This window comes from Taurulus bubalis (genome assembly GCF_910589615.1).
Source record: "Taurulus bubalis genome assembly, chromosome: 3".
NCBI classification, from domain to species: domain Eukaryota; kingdom Metazoa; phylum Chordata; class Actinopteri; order Perciformes; family Cottidae; genus Taurulus; species Taurulus bubalis.
Window position 1 is genome coordinate 28,348,755 of NC_136591.1, and position 12,510 is coordinate 28,361,264.

General features: G+C 40.1%; 1 protein-coding gene across 2 annotated transcripts in view; it reads right to left on the bottom strand.

Annotated features, from left to right (window-relative positions):
• Positions 1–12,510, bottom strand: part of LOC306734115 (glutamate receptor ionotropic, kainate 2-like) — a gene marked incomplete at both ends in the record, with an annotated part of 52,943 nt that overhangs the window by 26,093 nt on the left and 14,340 nt on the right. The window contains 5 exons of one of the 2 annotated variants that reach the window (XM_079215449.1): positions 3,499–3,672; positions 5,072–5,125; positions 6,440–6,621; positions 9,004–9,261; positions 9,751–9,918. In XM_079215449.1, coding sequence (XP_079071575.1) covers positions 3,499–3,672; positions 5,072–5,125; positions 6,440–6,621; positions 9,004–9,261; positions 9,751–9,918 — 836 coding nt within the window. Of the gene's footprint in view, positions 1–3,498; positions 3,673–5,071; positions 5,126–6,439; positions 6,622–8,997; positions 9,262–9,750; positions 9,919–12,510 lie in introns of both variants that reach the window. The other variant, XM_079215448.1, reaches the window with a different exon arrangement.

The following is a 12,510-nucleotide window of genomic DNA, read 5'->3' on the forward strand; positions in this document are numbered from 1 at the left end:
ATTTAAAATGCACGCACGCTCTGGATTTTGTCTCCAGAGATACATGCAGGAGTTCGTGATTTTCAAGCGCAGCTTACATGCAGATTGCAACCGTTGGCAGCGTCCTCGTTTAAAAAATACTCAGCCACGCTTCAGAAGTAGAGAGTTTGTTTTGATTTGTGAAATGTGTCAGAATTAACAGGAGAGGAAATTATCTTATGCTGCAAATTTAGTGAAATGGCACCTTGCATGTATCATTTCATGTCAATCTTTTGTGCGTGGGCATGCACTTTGTATCCCATGGGGGAAAGGCAGACTGCCATTAATGAGTAGGAGGTATCATAATGCAAATACATTGAATAGCTACTGCTGATAAAATGCTGACCATGAACAGCATTACATAATTACAATCTTAAGGACTATAACCATATACATATGGAAAATATACTGTAGGAAATCTTTACTTTTTACTTTTCTATGCATCTGTCTTTCCCCTTCCCTCTTAGATCATCTTTGTCACCAAAGCTTGTCATCAAACTGTGTTTTTAGAACGTAAAAAGGCGAGTTACTTTTCTGTGTTGGAGACACATTGTGTGTGTGTGTGTGCGTTTTTTTTTCTTCTCATTTTTAATCATTGTCATTAGCAATTATTTACTGTACAGCATCCTGGGAAAGTTTGCCGAGCATGCATGTTCTTCTGCTGATTTGAAGTAAAAGGCCTTGCCGAAGGATATCTCAGTAATAGCTGCTGATGGAAAGGAAAAAAATGGTTACATTTGCGGATTCTCTTCATTGGATTGTCAGTATCTTGGGAATCTTCATGCTCCTGTTTTGTTTACAATTAATTTAGTCCGTGTTAAGCTAACATGCTTTTTACAATGTCCCATGCCAACTAAAGCAGCAACCATATCATGTTAAACATATTACTAAAATAACCGCTCTCTATTAAAAAGAGAATCATATATGAGCTATTACGCCAGAATAGCAGTGTTGACACTGGAGAACATCCCGCCCTCTGTTGTGGTAATTACATCTCAATGAAATGTAGACATAAATAAAATGATGCAGATGTAAAAACTATCTGTCCCTAAAGCCTTAGTGAGACATACACCTGCAAAACTATTTTACTTTTTCACTTTTCCTCAATTAAATCCAAGTATATACTTAGCTCAGTGAATGGGGATTTAAAAGAATGCAAATTACAATGAAGCATTGAAACCAAATAGCTCATTAGCTGCAGGCAATAATTAGACACAGATGGGACAAAATAATAATCAGATTATATATCTAGCTATCTCTCTCTCTCTCTCTCTCTCTCTCTCTCTATATATATATATATATATATATATATATATATATATATATATATATATATATATATATATGTATCATTAAACAGGTTGTAGGTCCCTAACTGCCGTTAATTCACATCGTGATGGAGAGGGATATGATTAAGGAGTCGACATAAACCAACACGATCACACACACTTGCATGCTCACACATACACACGTCCGAGTGCGTTTGTGGCTGGGAGCTTGCACTGGACCGAAGAGGGGCTTCTCATTATGTATCCCACCCTGAGAGGCAACACTCGGCCTCACCCAAGGCTCAAAGTGTCACTGTGATTATACACTACCGCGCATTAATGCGAGCCAAGTGGCGTGATAAAACATCACATGCACCTCTCGATGCTCGTAACACCCCCACCCCCGTCTTTCATGCCCGTTCTCCTCATTCTCATCAACTCCCCTCCTGCTGCCGCCATCTCACCTTCCCCAACCCTCTATCCCTCCTCCTCCTCCCATCTCAGTCAATCAATCCTTCATGAAATCACAAGGTGACACGGATGCCGTTGTCCTGGTAACCATCGTTACAAAACTGTTGCCTGGTCACCGAGCACAAACAAGCCCGGAGCCCAGCGAGGCTTCTGTGTTGGAGAGAATGAGAACACGGAATGATAGAAGGGAAATAAAAGACTGTAAGGAGGGTCGGCCGGGGGGGAAGGTCACACACTGGCTGCTGCAGGCCACTTTCATTTAATGATACTCTTCAAGGTCGCTTTTCAGCAACGAGCACTGTAGCATAAATTTCAGGGAAGATATGTAAATTAATTAAATGCATTTGAGTTGCAGACAAAAAACTAATATTATTCTAATCCAGACGTTTATAATGTAGGTATGTGCTATTTGTCAAATTCACCAGCAGAACGTTTTTTTTTTTCTCCATTAATCCTTTATTATACCAATAAAATGCCAATGTTTTTATACTCGTGCTGCTGTTTCTTTATTGACGCATTCTAAGGAATCCTCTTAGGGCGAAACACTCTCAAGAATAAAATACATCGGAGCCGGGATTTATAAAAAGAGCACTCTAATGAAGTACTTTATCAAGCTTGCTGTAGCCTTTGGACGCATTATTCATTATTTAACGGCGGTTCTAGTCCAGCGAGATATGTCAATACGTAGTATAGGATCTGACAAAATGATTCATGCAATGCTAATGAATCAATTCAACCTTCTCCACTAATATAATTTCCGGCGGAGGGAAAAAATAATCAAGTGATTTAACCTCTTTGTGCATTGCTTTAATCTTTTTTGCATACAGTAACTGCTTTGCTTGATTTTGACACATGAGAAAAATAATATGCATACCGTTTGAGGGAAATATTAATGTGATATTACTATATTTACAGCTATTTGTACTGTATGTTTATAGTGAACTATATAGTGTGAATTAAGGCTGTGACTGATGTATAAACTGGCTCCTCCGTCTTTAAGTATTTGATGAAAAGACAAGTCTTTCATTACTCAGATTACTGATACCAGATCTTAGCTGGCCAGAAGAAAGAAAAGCGGTCAGAAAGCAGGAAAAATAAGGTGTTTGTCTGCAAGGAAAGGCATTATGAGGGAGGCGGAGTAAATTCACTGTTTACAACAACCCCCAGAGAGGGACCTTGAATGTCCATGACGGGCCCCATTCCCTTTTTCACTTTCAAATCACCTTAACCCCATGATTTTTTGGATGCCATCCAAAAAATCCAAGGCCATTATTTCCATCCAATTTGTTCCCTCTCTCTGCATGGACACTGACAGATTGTCATATTTTGGCCACGCTCCCGGAGGAGAGTTGTGAGAGGTAAGAGGGCAGATAAACGGCTATTACCATTCACACCACCTCATTACGGAGCATTTAGACCCAGGAGCACCAGTCCAAAAGCACCACGCAGAGGGCGTGCATGGTGCTCCTGTGCCCGCCCAGGAGCCATGTACCATGGGACTTGTGATTGACAACTGGAGCTCCTTTTTTTTTAAATGCACAGTCACATTGCTTCATAAATATCATTCAATACACACAAGTGCTTGCAGATCAAACCCCCAAAGGTGCTCTTGCAGTTCATATGGTTCCAGATTGATTTGGTCCTTTAGACATATATGAATGAATTGCAGCTATAAACATGTTTTTGCATACACAGCATAACATTTGCATTACGTAAGCAGCATATAAGAGTTTGAGCCTACTGTCATGAATCCATCCAGCAGGCCTGAGTCCGGTTTGGGTGGTGCTTGTAGCCGCTCCATTGACCACTTCTCGATGATTGACGACACCTGAGAGTTTTCTGTGTTGAGGATGCGAAACCCAGTCATGTTGACTCCGCTGTAACGATAGGGCTCCATGTCGAGAGCAAAAATGTCCTGGGTGCATAAAGATGAAAGTTTAGATGTGTTTGAGCTGCAAAATATAATTAATGTATCATCTTTGCTTCTACACCTGTGCATCTCTCACCTGTCCTCAATGATCAAGATCAGATATTTGAGGGGCAGGTTTAACAAGTGATTGCAGAAGAGTGCGGTTGAAGGTATTTCAGGAGCTATTCTATCTCATGCTGAGACAGCAGCCTTGATGAAGTCAATGTTTTCAAGGTTACAGGCAGGCTTTTGGTGGACTGCCATCTATCATGTGGAAGTTAAAGGACAACCCAATCGTCCTGCATACAGCATGTCTGGCATCTCACCAGGCAGATGTCTTTGGGATGCAACAACACAGTTGAGAGAACAACAGCAGGTGATGGACGCAGAACGGGGCTGCCACGGTCAATGTTTGCTGTCCTATTTCAAAAGCCGAATGGGTGGCTCGGTACCAGTATACAGCCGCTTTGGCCGGCACAGTGGCCTCCAACTGGCCAAACACTGGCTGATGTTAATGTAGGCATGTTTCCACCCTGACAAGCGGCAGCATGCAGCTGACGGAGGTCTATAATCATTATTCTCTTTTCTTTCCCAATGACATACCTGCTGTCACTCACTCCCCCTTCATCTAGCCAGGTTCTTATGTGGATGCACAAGGGATAGCTACATGTTCTGTGCACTGGTAAATGTCTTTTTTAGGTCAGTTTTCTTCGACCTTTCCCTCAGACCTTCCAATTGGGCTCCAAACAACACAGCATGCCATTTGTTTGTTAGCTATAATGAACCAAATGGGAGACAGTCTCATCTGCTCAGGGCCATTATCTGAGCACTCTTTCTTCTCTGGGCTCAGTAAAGATGTGCTGCTGTTCATCTGCAACGTAGCAAGCAATCTTTGTAGTGGATAGATCAAAGAACTTTGGAGAACTTCAATCGCTGCCAGAGTCAGAATAAAATATATCCAACTGTTTTTGTTTCCTACACTCAGGGTTGTGGAAAGCCACATGCGGTGAGAAGGTTGGTGAAGAATTGAGAAAATAAACTGCAGAACTGATACTTTAAAATATAAAGAGTATATTTATAATCAAATACATGGCAATGAGTCAGCTTTACAATGTTATTTATTTCTATCAACACAAATGCAGGTTGTAGTTAAGGTTCATAATGCTTAACACAAAAGAAAAATAATAGCTTTTCTCTGACTGGCTCCTGGTTGAGCCATATTTGTCATATATATGTTATTCTCAGAGAGGAAAACTGCTTTCAGACACTTAGGTAGATGATGTATTTTTGCCTGACAACAAGCCCTGCAAAAAACACTGTTCAAGTAGATAATACTTACAACAAATGACACCATAGTATATAATTCCTTTGTCAACATAAAAAATAGAAGTGCCAATGTACTCACCAGGGTAGTAAAAATATAATGGTAGTACTCTGTCATCATACCCATGGCCAGGGCCTACGGGAGAAAAGAACATTGGGTAGTGACTAAAAATCAAAGATTTATAGCTTAATGAAAATGTGACTATTCATTTAATTTAAATTATTCATTTTGCCTGTAACCTGTATAGTCGGACACTAACATCTCTGAGGAAAGTCAGTTTTACATTAAAAGAGACCAGAGGCACGTCGAGACCATTTTGACCAAATATTGAATTATCATAACACTTGTGGCCATAACAAATCCAAGAAAGCATTGCAGTTATTGGAAAAAAGTACCCTCTATAAACTTTAAGCTTTTTCTAGTGTGTTAAAAGCCATTGTCAAACAGTTTATCTTTTGTTTTGCCTACAAAGTATTCACCATCAAGACATGTTGCTTACCATAGACACAGCTGTAATAATGCTGTGATAATTCACACAGTGCAATATGCTTCAGAGAAGACTTCATTCAGTTCAATAAGAACCCCCATTCTCATAAATAATATGTCTTTGTACAATTAATTGAACATGCCTGTGAGCAGAATGAGACTTTCTAATTAAAAAAACTTTATTGTGCAATGGAGAGCTTCCATTATGACGGGTCAGTAGAGATATAATATTCTAGAAAGAGATTAAGCATACACAGAGCAGAAATAGGTATCTGAATCATTTACATCACTGCTTAAAGAGAGAAGGAGTAATAAAGGGAACACTATGTATGAGCTTATTGTTTCAGAGCATACACCTAATGAGTGAACTTTGAGTCTATGTATTGAGTACTGAGTCCACACTTTTATAAATGGCAATTACGTACATTTTGGGACTGCAGGTAATTCCGTTTGTATTTAATTCAGGAATCCCGGTGATACAATCACTCATCCTAAATGTAGCCCACTGTGCATTAACTTAACTGATTTTATTATTTAAAATATTGAACTTAAATGTGATTATTGACATTATTATGAAATAAATATAACATAAACTATTTTGTAAAATATATAAATAAAATAATATATATAAATCATAGGTGAAAACAAGATTGTCATTATTATACATTATGAAATGAAAAGTGATATTGTGAAATAAATCACATTTTTAATGAACTCTGTTATTATTAGAATAATACTAATTTGATAGCTTTACATACTTAATTCACATTTAATTAATTAATTCCACAATGTTTTCTCATGTTTATTTAACATGCATTTATTCAAATGACTATTCATTTAATCATTTTTAATTATTAATCAACTTATTTCATATTAATTACTTTGGGGTGCCATACATAGTCCCCAGGTTTCTCTTTGTTGCAATGCATTACACTATCCTGGCTCATTAAACTGGGCTCATACCTGTTTCAGGATCCAGGCAGCCATCTCGTGGCCACAATCAAAGATGACATGGAACTCCTTTGCCTTCTTCATCTCCTTCAGAAGTGGCTTGGCATCCTTAGTCTCCGTGGGCAGCTGTCGGATCTTCAAACGAATGTTGTATCGTGACGGTGCCTTGATCAGCTCTTGCAGTCGAATGAGACCTGCAGACAAAGAGAAGACATAGTGCGAAAAAGGAATTTTAAGAGCAGCTAACCAGTGTTTGATCTGCTGCCATTTTTAAGTATCCACGATGCTGAGGAGGCCACAAAAAAACAACTGGATTCAGGTTTTCTCATCAGAAAAAGGCTCATATGCATGCATTCCTAATCCACAGTCTATTGATCCTCCTACTCATGCTTGGCAAGCAAACAGACGGCTACAGACCTATCAAGAGAATTAACACCAACCCAGCACATTGCACCCTTTTATGGCAATAGCACAAAATGGAAAGAACCTCAATCTGCACCCTCCTACAGAAACTTCCAAAAGAAGCCTCCAAAATGTAAGTTTGCTCTTGTCTTCCATGATACCAAACAGCAGCATGGTAAAATGTTCAATTTTATCCTGATGGAAAGCTGCGGTCAATCCCGCCTCTCCGGTCTCTCTCAAACACTTCAGAAGTGCTCTGATGAGAGAGGCTCTGTTTGCCCAGCTTGTACTTGCCCCTTGGGAGCCTGACGCCACCGTCACATATTGAGCTACAATCTTCACCTTTCATTTCTCGGCCACACACTCAGGGAGAAATCTCTCCGGGAGATACTGCGATGAGATTACAATGAGTTTCTCCCTCAGTAAAGAACTTCAGAGTGCGGGATGAAAGAGGCTGGATTTATGGGAGAGATGATTACTTGTCATGGGTATCAAAATTGATGGAGCAGTGAGGATAGTTTGGGAGGGAATTGTAGAGAGATAGGATTTTTTTTTTTGTGGAACCACTTTAAGATATAGCTCAGCCTATTTTTTATTTTGAAATGAAGTGCTGTGTGAGCAGTTTAATGGTCTTACTTTGAGTGGGGCTGGGTCTCCCTGAGGCCTATAGAAGGATTGGTGTGAAAAACGAGCATGTGGTACTATTCTAAGGAGGAATACCGAACCACCTAGAGATTTCCTCAGGTAATCCCAATAGATCCCTACTCTAGGGCATGTCCACATCTCCCTGTTTATGTTCGTGCCGACATTTTGGGAGGTGTTAAGCAAGAAGAAAAAAACTGTCAAGGGAGCTCAACGTTTGGGAAACACTGTCAGTGTCGATGCTTGTGGGCTCTGGCTAATGCCTTCAGACTTTCCCCCTGGATCTCCTAACGGCTGTGTGTGAATATTTTATCCCCTCCGATAGTTTTTCCTGCCAGCCGTCAGATAGGCTCCAATCAGCAGCACGGGGCCCTGGAGCATGAAGCTGTGTGATTACAGCCTGGAACCAGGTGGAAGCGGTGGGGGAAAGCAACGTGGCTATGCAGCTGTCACACTTTTCAGGGCGTCAGGTGTGTTATAGCAGAAACACTCCACAGAGGAGGCCCAAGCCACTTCTATCTGACAGAGAGAGAGAGGCGAGAGGTCACGTTTTGGCATCTCACTGGGGCAGTTTGCTGGAGAATGAGGGTGTTAACATACTGAGCTCCAAGGCAGGAAGCAAAGAGAGGTCAAGGAGATGAGTCAGAATAATGTGGCAAGTGGGGCGAGTCATTGGGATAGTCCGAGGTTAGCGTGCGGGCGCTAGCTTGCTGCAGGATTGGCGGTTATAAAGATGATGGAAGAAGCAAAATAGGGGTACAACTATCACACTGCTTGTTAAAAGGACCAAAAAAGGTTTTACATTTCAATTTAGTGGCCCAATTTAGGATCTCAACTCCAAGACAATATTAATTTGCTCAGAGTAGGGAGTGAGTTAGTTATGCAATCTGTCTAAAATGTAAACCTCCTCTCAACTCAGTCTAATTTACCTACATGAAGCTGTCAAACACATCACGTCAAATAGCTCATGAATTGCGAATGGACATTTGAATATTGTTATCTTTGCTGGAGCGATTACACTCATAAAAATGTCCCTGTACTCAAGCTAAAATACGACTTGTCTTCTAAAATGCATATTATGAGCCTCTTCACAAAGTCATGGGACAGACAAAATAGCTCACAGACACATTTGATAGCCACCCTTTAGAAACCAAGTGTCTCTGTGTTATTAACGTCTGTTGTCAGCCCCCTCATACTACTACTCTGCATTGCATTAATCTGAAGAGACACTGGGTCATTCTGGGTATTGCTGTTCTCTTTTTTTCTATGCTGCTGCTCACTCTCCTGGAAGACTGACATGGGCAGCACCTGCATGACTGAGGCAGAACAGTAAGCTATTGATTTCTGAATTAACTTGACAGGTTACAAAGCACTCACTGAACTCTGAGCTGCAGTGCTTCTTTTGTAGTTCACCTACCTCTTTTTTTCTGGACATTTTAAGGTGTGAGGCCACAGGTTTTAAACACTGTCACACTAAGCAGGCAAAACAGAAGCACCACTGAGATGAAGACAGACACCAACTGTACCTGTACCTGTGCTGTCGTCATACACCACAGTGACTGTTCTCCACTTGAAGAAGTGCACCAGGTCGAGGATGGCTCTGCTGAGGGAGGAGAAGTCGGGATACAGGCTGACATAGTACGAATCCCTGTTGTCGGACACTTGATGCTTCCATTTGGTCTGGACGTGGGGCACTCCCAAAGCATTACAGATGGATTGGACTGCATTGGCCGATGAGCTGTGTGAGGGGCCAAAAATGGCCGCCACCCCGAGGGAAAGCTGATCACATGCTAGACGGGTAACAAGAGGACAAAGGAACATGTTAGCTTAATGCTTTAAAATGGTCACAGCCCAACTAGAGAGGAGGCGGGTAATGCAATACCTATCTCTGCCAAGGGTTTTAGACTATTCCACTAAACATTTCGTCGTGTTTAGAGGGTGTCTGACTACTCTTCCATCATAGTGCATACATTTTACACTCAACATTTTGGTAAATACAGTGCACCATTGTATTGGATCTCAGACAATGATTGGGTAAATGCATATTTCTCTGTTCGTCTCCACTCTTTTTTTTTTGCAGAAACATGTTTTAACCAAGTTTTGGATGATTTTTCCTTAGTCGTTTTGAATGTTTTGTACTCATTTATAAATGTAGTCTTCCCTAAGAGTACATTTCTCAAATGCATCAGAGCCATACGACTAAGCATTTATTTATTTATTTCGGAAAGAAGTTGTTGCAAATCAAAATATCTGTTAAACAATTTCATCGCATATCTCACCTTTCCTGGAGGCTTCAAAGCTGTCAAAGATGTTTATTCTCTGGATGTCATAAGTCAGCGTGGTGTTTGGGAGCAAGGTGCGGTTCCTGTTGATTGTGTTCAAGGCAAATTTAAAGGCTAGTTCCTCCGCTCCGGAAGGGCCGCTCTCAATGGATTCAAATATTCCTCCTGAGGGTTAAATAAAAAAAAAGTAACAGCTGAGAACAATCACTCTGAATAAGCACTTACTTCTCCTGTAATAACAGCAGATTACTTAACACATTTGACATTCAAGTAAATGGCCGACAAGATGCAGGCAATTACAGCTCAGGCAGAGTTATCATTTTTAAAACTGGTGCTATTGTGTTCAAGGCTTTACATAGCTCAGTCAGACGTTGACATGGAACTGATTTACAGTGTCGATAAGGCGTCTGGATCTCAGCTAATTTGCATTCTGTGGCAGTTGTCAGTGTAATTATAGGCAATTAGTTACATTAGGAGGTGAGTTCAGGGGTGAGTGCCCTTCTTTAACTCTCTGACTCAGCCTTGGCAGAAAGGTTCACTCTTCCACTTTGTCCCATTGATTTCAACAAATGAGAGAGCAAGCAAAGAAAGACGTAGGGAGCTTAGAAATGAGGGCAAAAAGACAAAAGAGGAAGAGGGAAGGAAAAACAGAGCCATGGGAGGAACCAGTAAGATATGTAACGAGGAATAGAAAGAAGGGTGAGAACAGAAAGACAGACAAAAAGAAGAAGAAGGCCAATCAAATCAGAAAACATCAGGAAGCTTTTAATTATACTCATTAAAAACAAATCGACGAGGTTGAAACGATTATTTCTGCGTCATATTTGACTCTTGATTTTTAAGGGGAGAGCATCCTGAAGGGAGGTTCATGCTGTGCCTGCCTGAGAAATCTTGTTAACTTTTAGATATATGTGATTCACACCTCGGGATGCTCATTAGTTGTCAAAGTAAAAGCCAACAACACACAAAATAAACAATATACGCTGTTTCACCACACCGCATGAGCCAGACAATATAATTACCATCGCAAAGTAAGGTGTTGTCAACTTAAAACAGCTCCTTTCAGACTTGTCAATTATTTTGAGCTGAACAAAACCAAATAAAGCTCCAGATGGTCCATCAATGTGGTTCAGAATTCTAAACAAAGCAAGGCAATGTTTGAACAGACTACCGATGTGTTATATTTAAAGATTATGATAAGACATTATCTCCCTGCATTCATTTGTCAATCTACAAAAACGCATGTCAATAAATCTGACACCAACTTTATAAGGACATATTGTAGAGCTATGATCAAATATACATGCTCATTTTTTAACAAAATATATAATGTTTAGTTTAAATCCATCCAATATACAAACAAGGACATACTATCTCAGGTGTTATTGGGGTCATAGAGAATAATGATGAGTATTTTCACACATACATTATTAGAAAGAGGTAAAGTCATGTTATAGGTGGCGCAATACGCTAATATTATGGTTTCAAAGAGAACATATATGTCAAACAACTGAAACAGCTGTCGAGTCAAGCGACTACTTCAACATTTTGAAATAAACATAGTAAAAAAACGAAGCGATGTTATGAAAGCTCGTACACCTTTGAGAATGGACAAAATCCTGAGAAAGCTCTGCAGAAATCAAACTTAAAAGAGAATGTATGACGTGAGAAAAAAAAGATGAAAGCAGGCTCTGAGAAAAACTCTCGGAGTCAAGAGCTTCAATCCATCCACGGCTCCTCTCGGAGGAGAGTCGGTTTGACGAGATGCAAACTGAAAAAAAGTGTAACGCCTGTTTATCGATTCAATTACAGAGAGGAAGGAAAAAGAGACTGAAAGAGAAGAAGACAGAGGGAGTGAGGCCGTTTTTAAAGAGCGGAGAAAGAGTGAGAGAAAGAGTGAGAGCTGTACTGTAACAGACACAGCAGCTATAAATAGCGGCCGGCCATGGCAGGAAGGGAGAGGGAGGGAACACAGGATGGAAAAGAAGAGGTCATTAATTTGAGTTTTATCACTGTCACCATGCCACACATATATGCTTTCTTACTTTATGTTATAGTATTTTCTTTTATAAGTATTGTCCAGTAGAGAATTGAAACAGGTGACATGGAGAGGAAAAGAGAGAAGGATGTCGCAGTGGAAGATGAGAATTGAGAATTCAAAGTAAACCTGTAAAGGCACTTTAGTACATGTCTTGTGCTTCACTGCCATTGAGTGATAATAATGAGGTTCTCATGCGTCGGTCCTCCTGCTATACGGCAATGGGAAGTGAACATGCTGCTATTCATGGCAATTCATTTCACTGAAATTGCACATTAATCTGAAAAAGAGCGAATACCAGAGAATGACCATTAAAGATGATTGGAATCGTGTCAGTCTGACCTAATAGATAATTATTACACTATTGCCCTGAGGGAGCAGACTGAGCTCCACTGGGCTGTTCAACGAGTTTGAAAATGAGCATAAGGATATTAAGTTATGCTCATCCGATTTCTTTGGCATGCTGTATGACTTGGACATGCTGGTTTGAAACTAACTAACATATATTTGAGAACACAGGAGAGCAGAAACATCAAATTCAGTCCACAAAGGGTTACATTTAATATTTCCAAGGAGATTTCAAGCATTGCGTTAAAGAAAATGAAATGTTTTTTGTTTTATTTGATGCTCTTTGGAGTGTAACATGTTACATGAGAATATATGGTAGCACATTATAATAACTATACACTATGTAGCATTAGTAACGCATGAGTAAACAC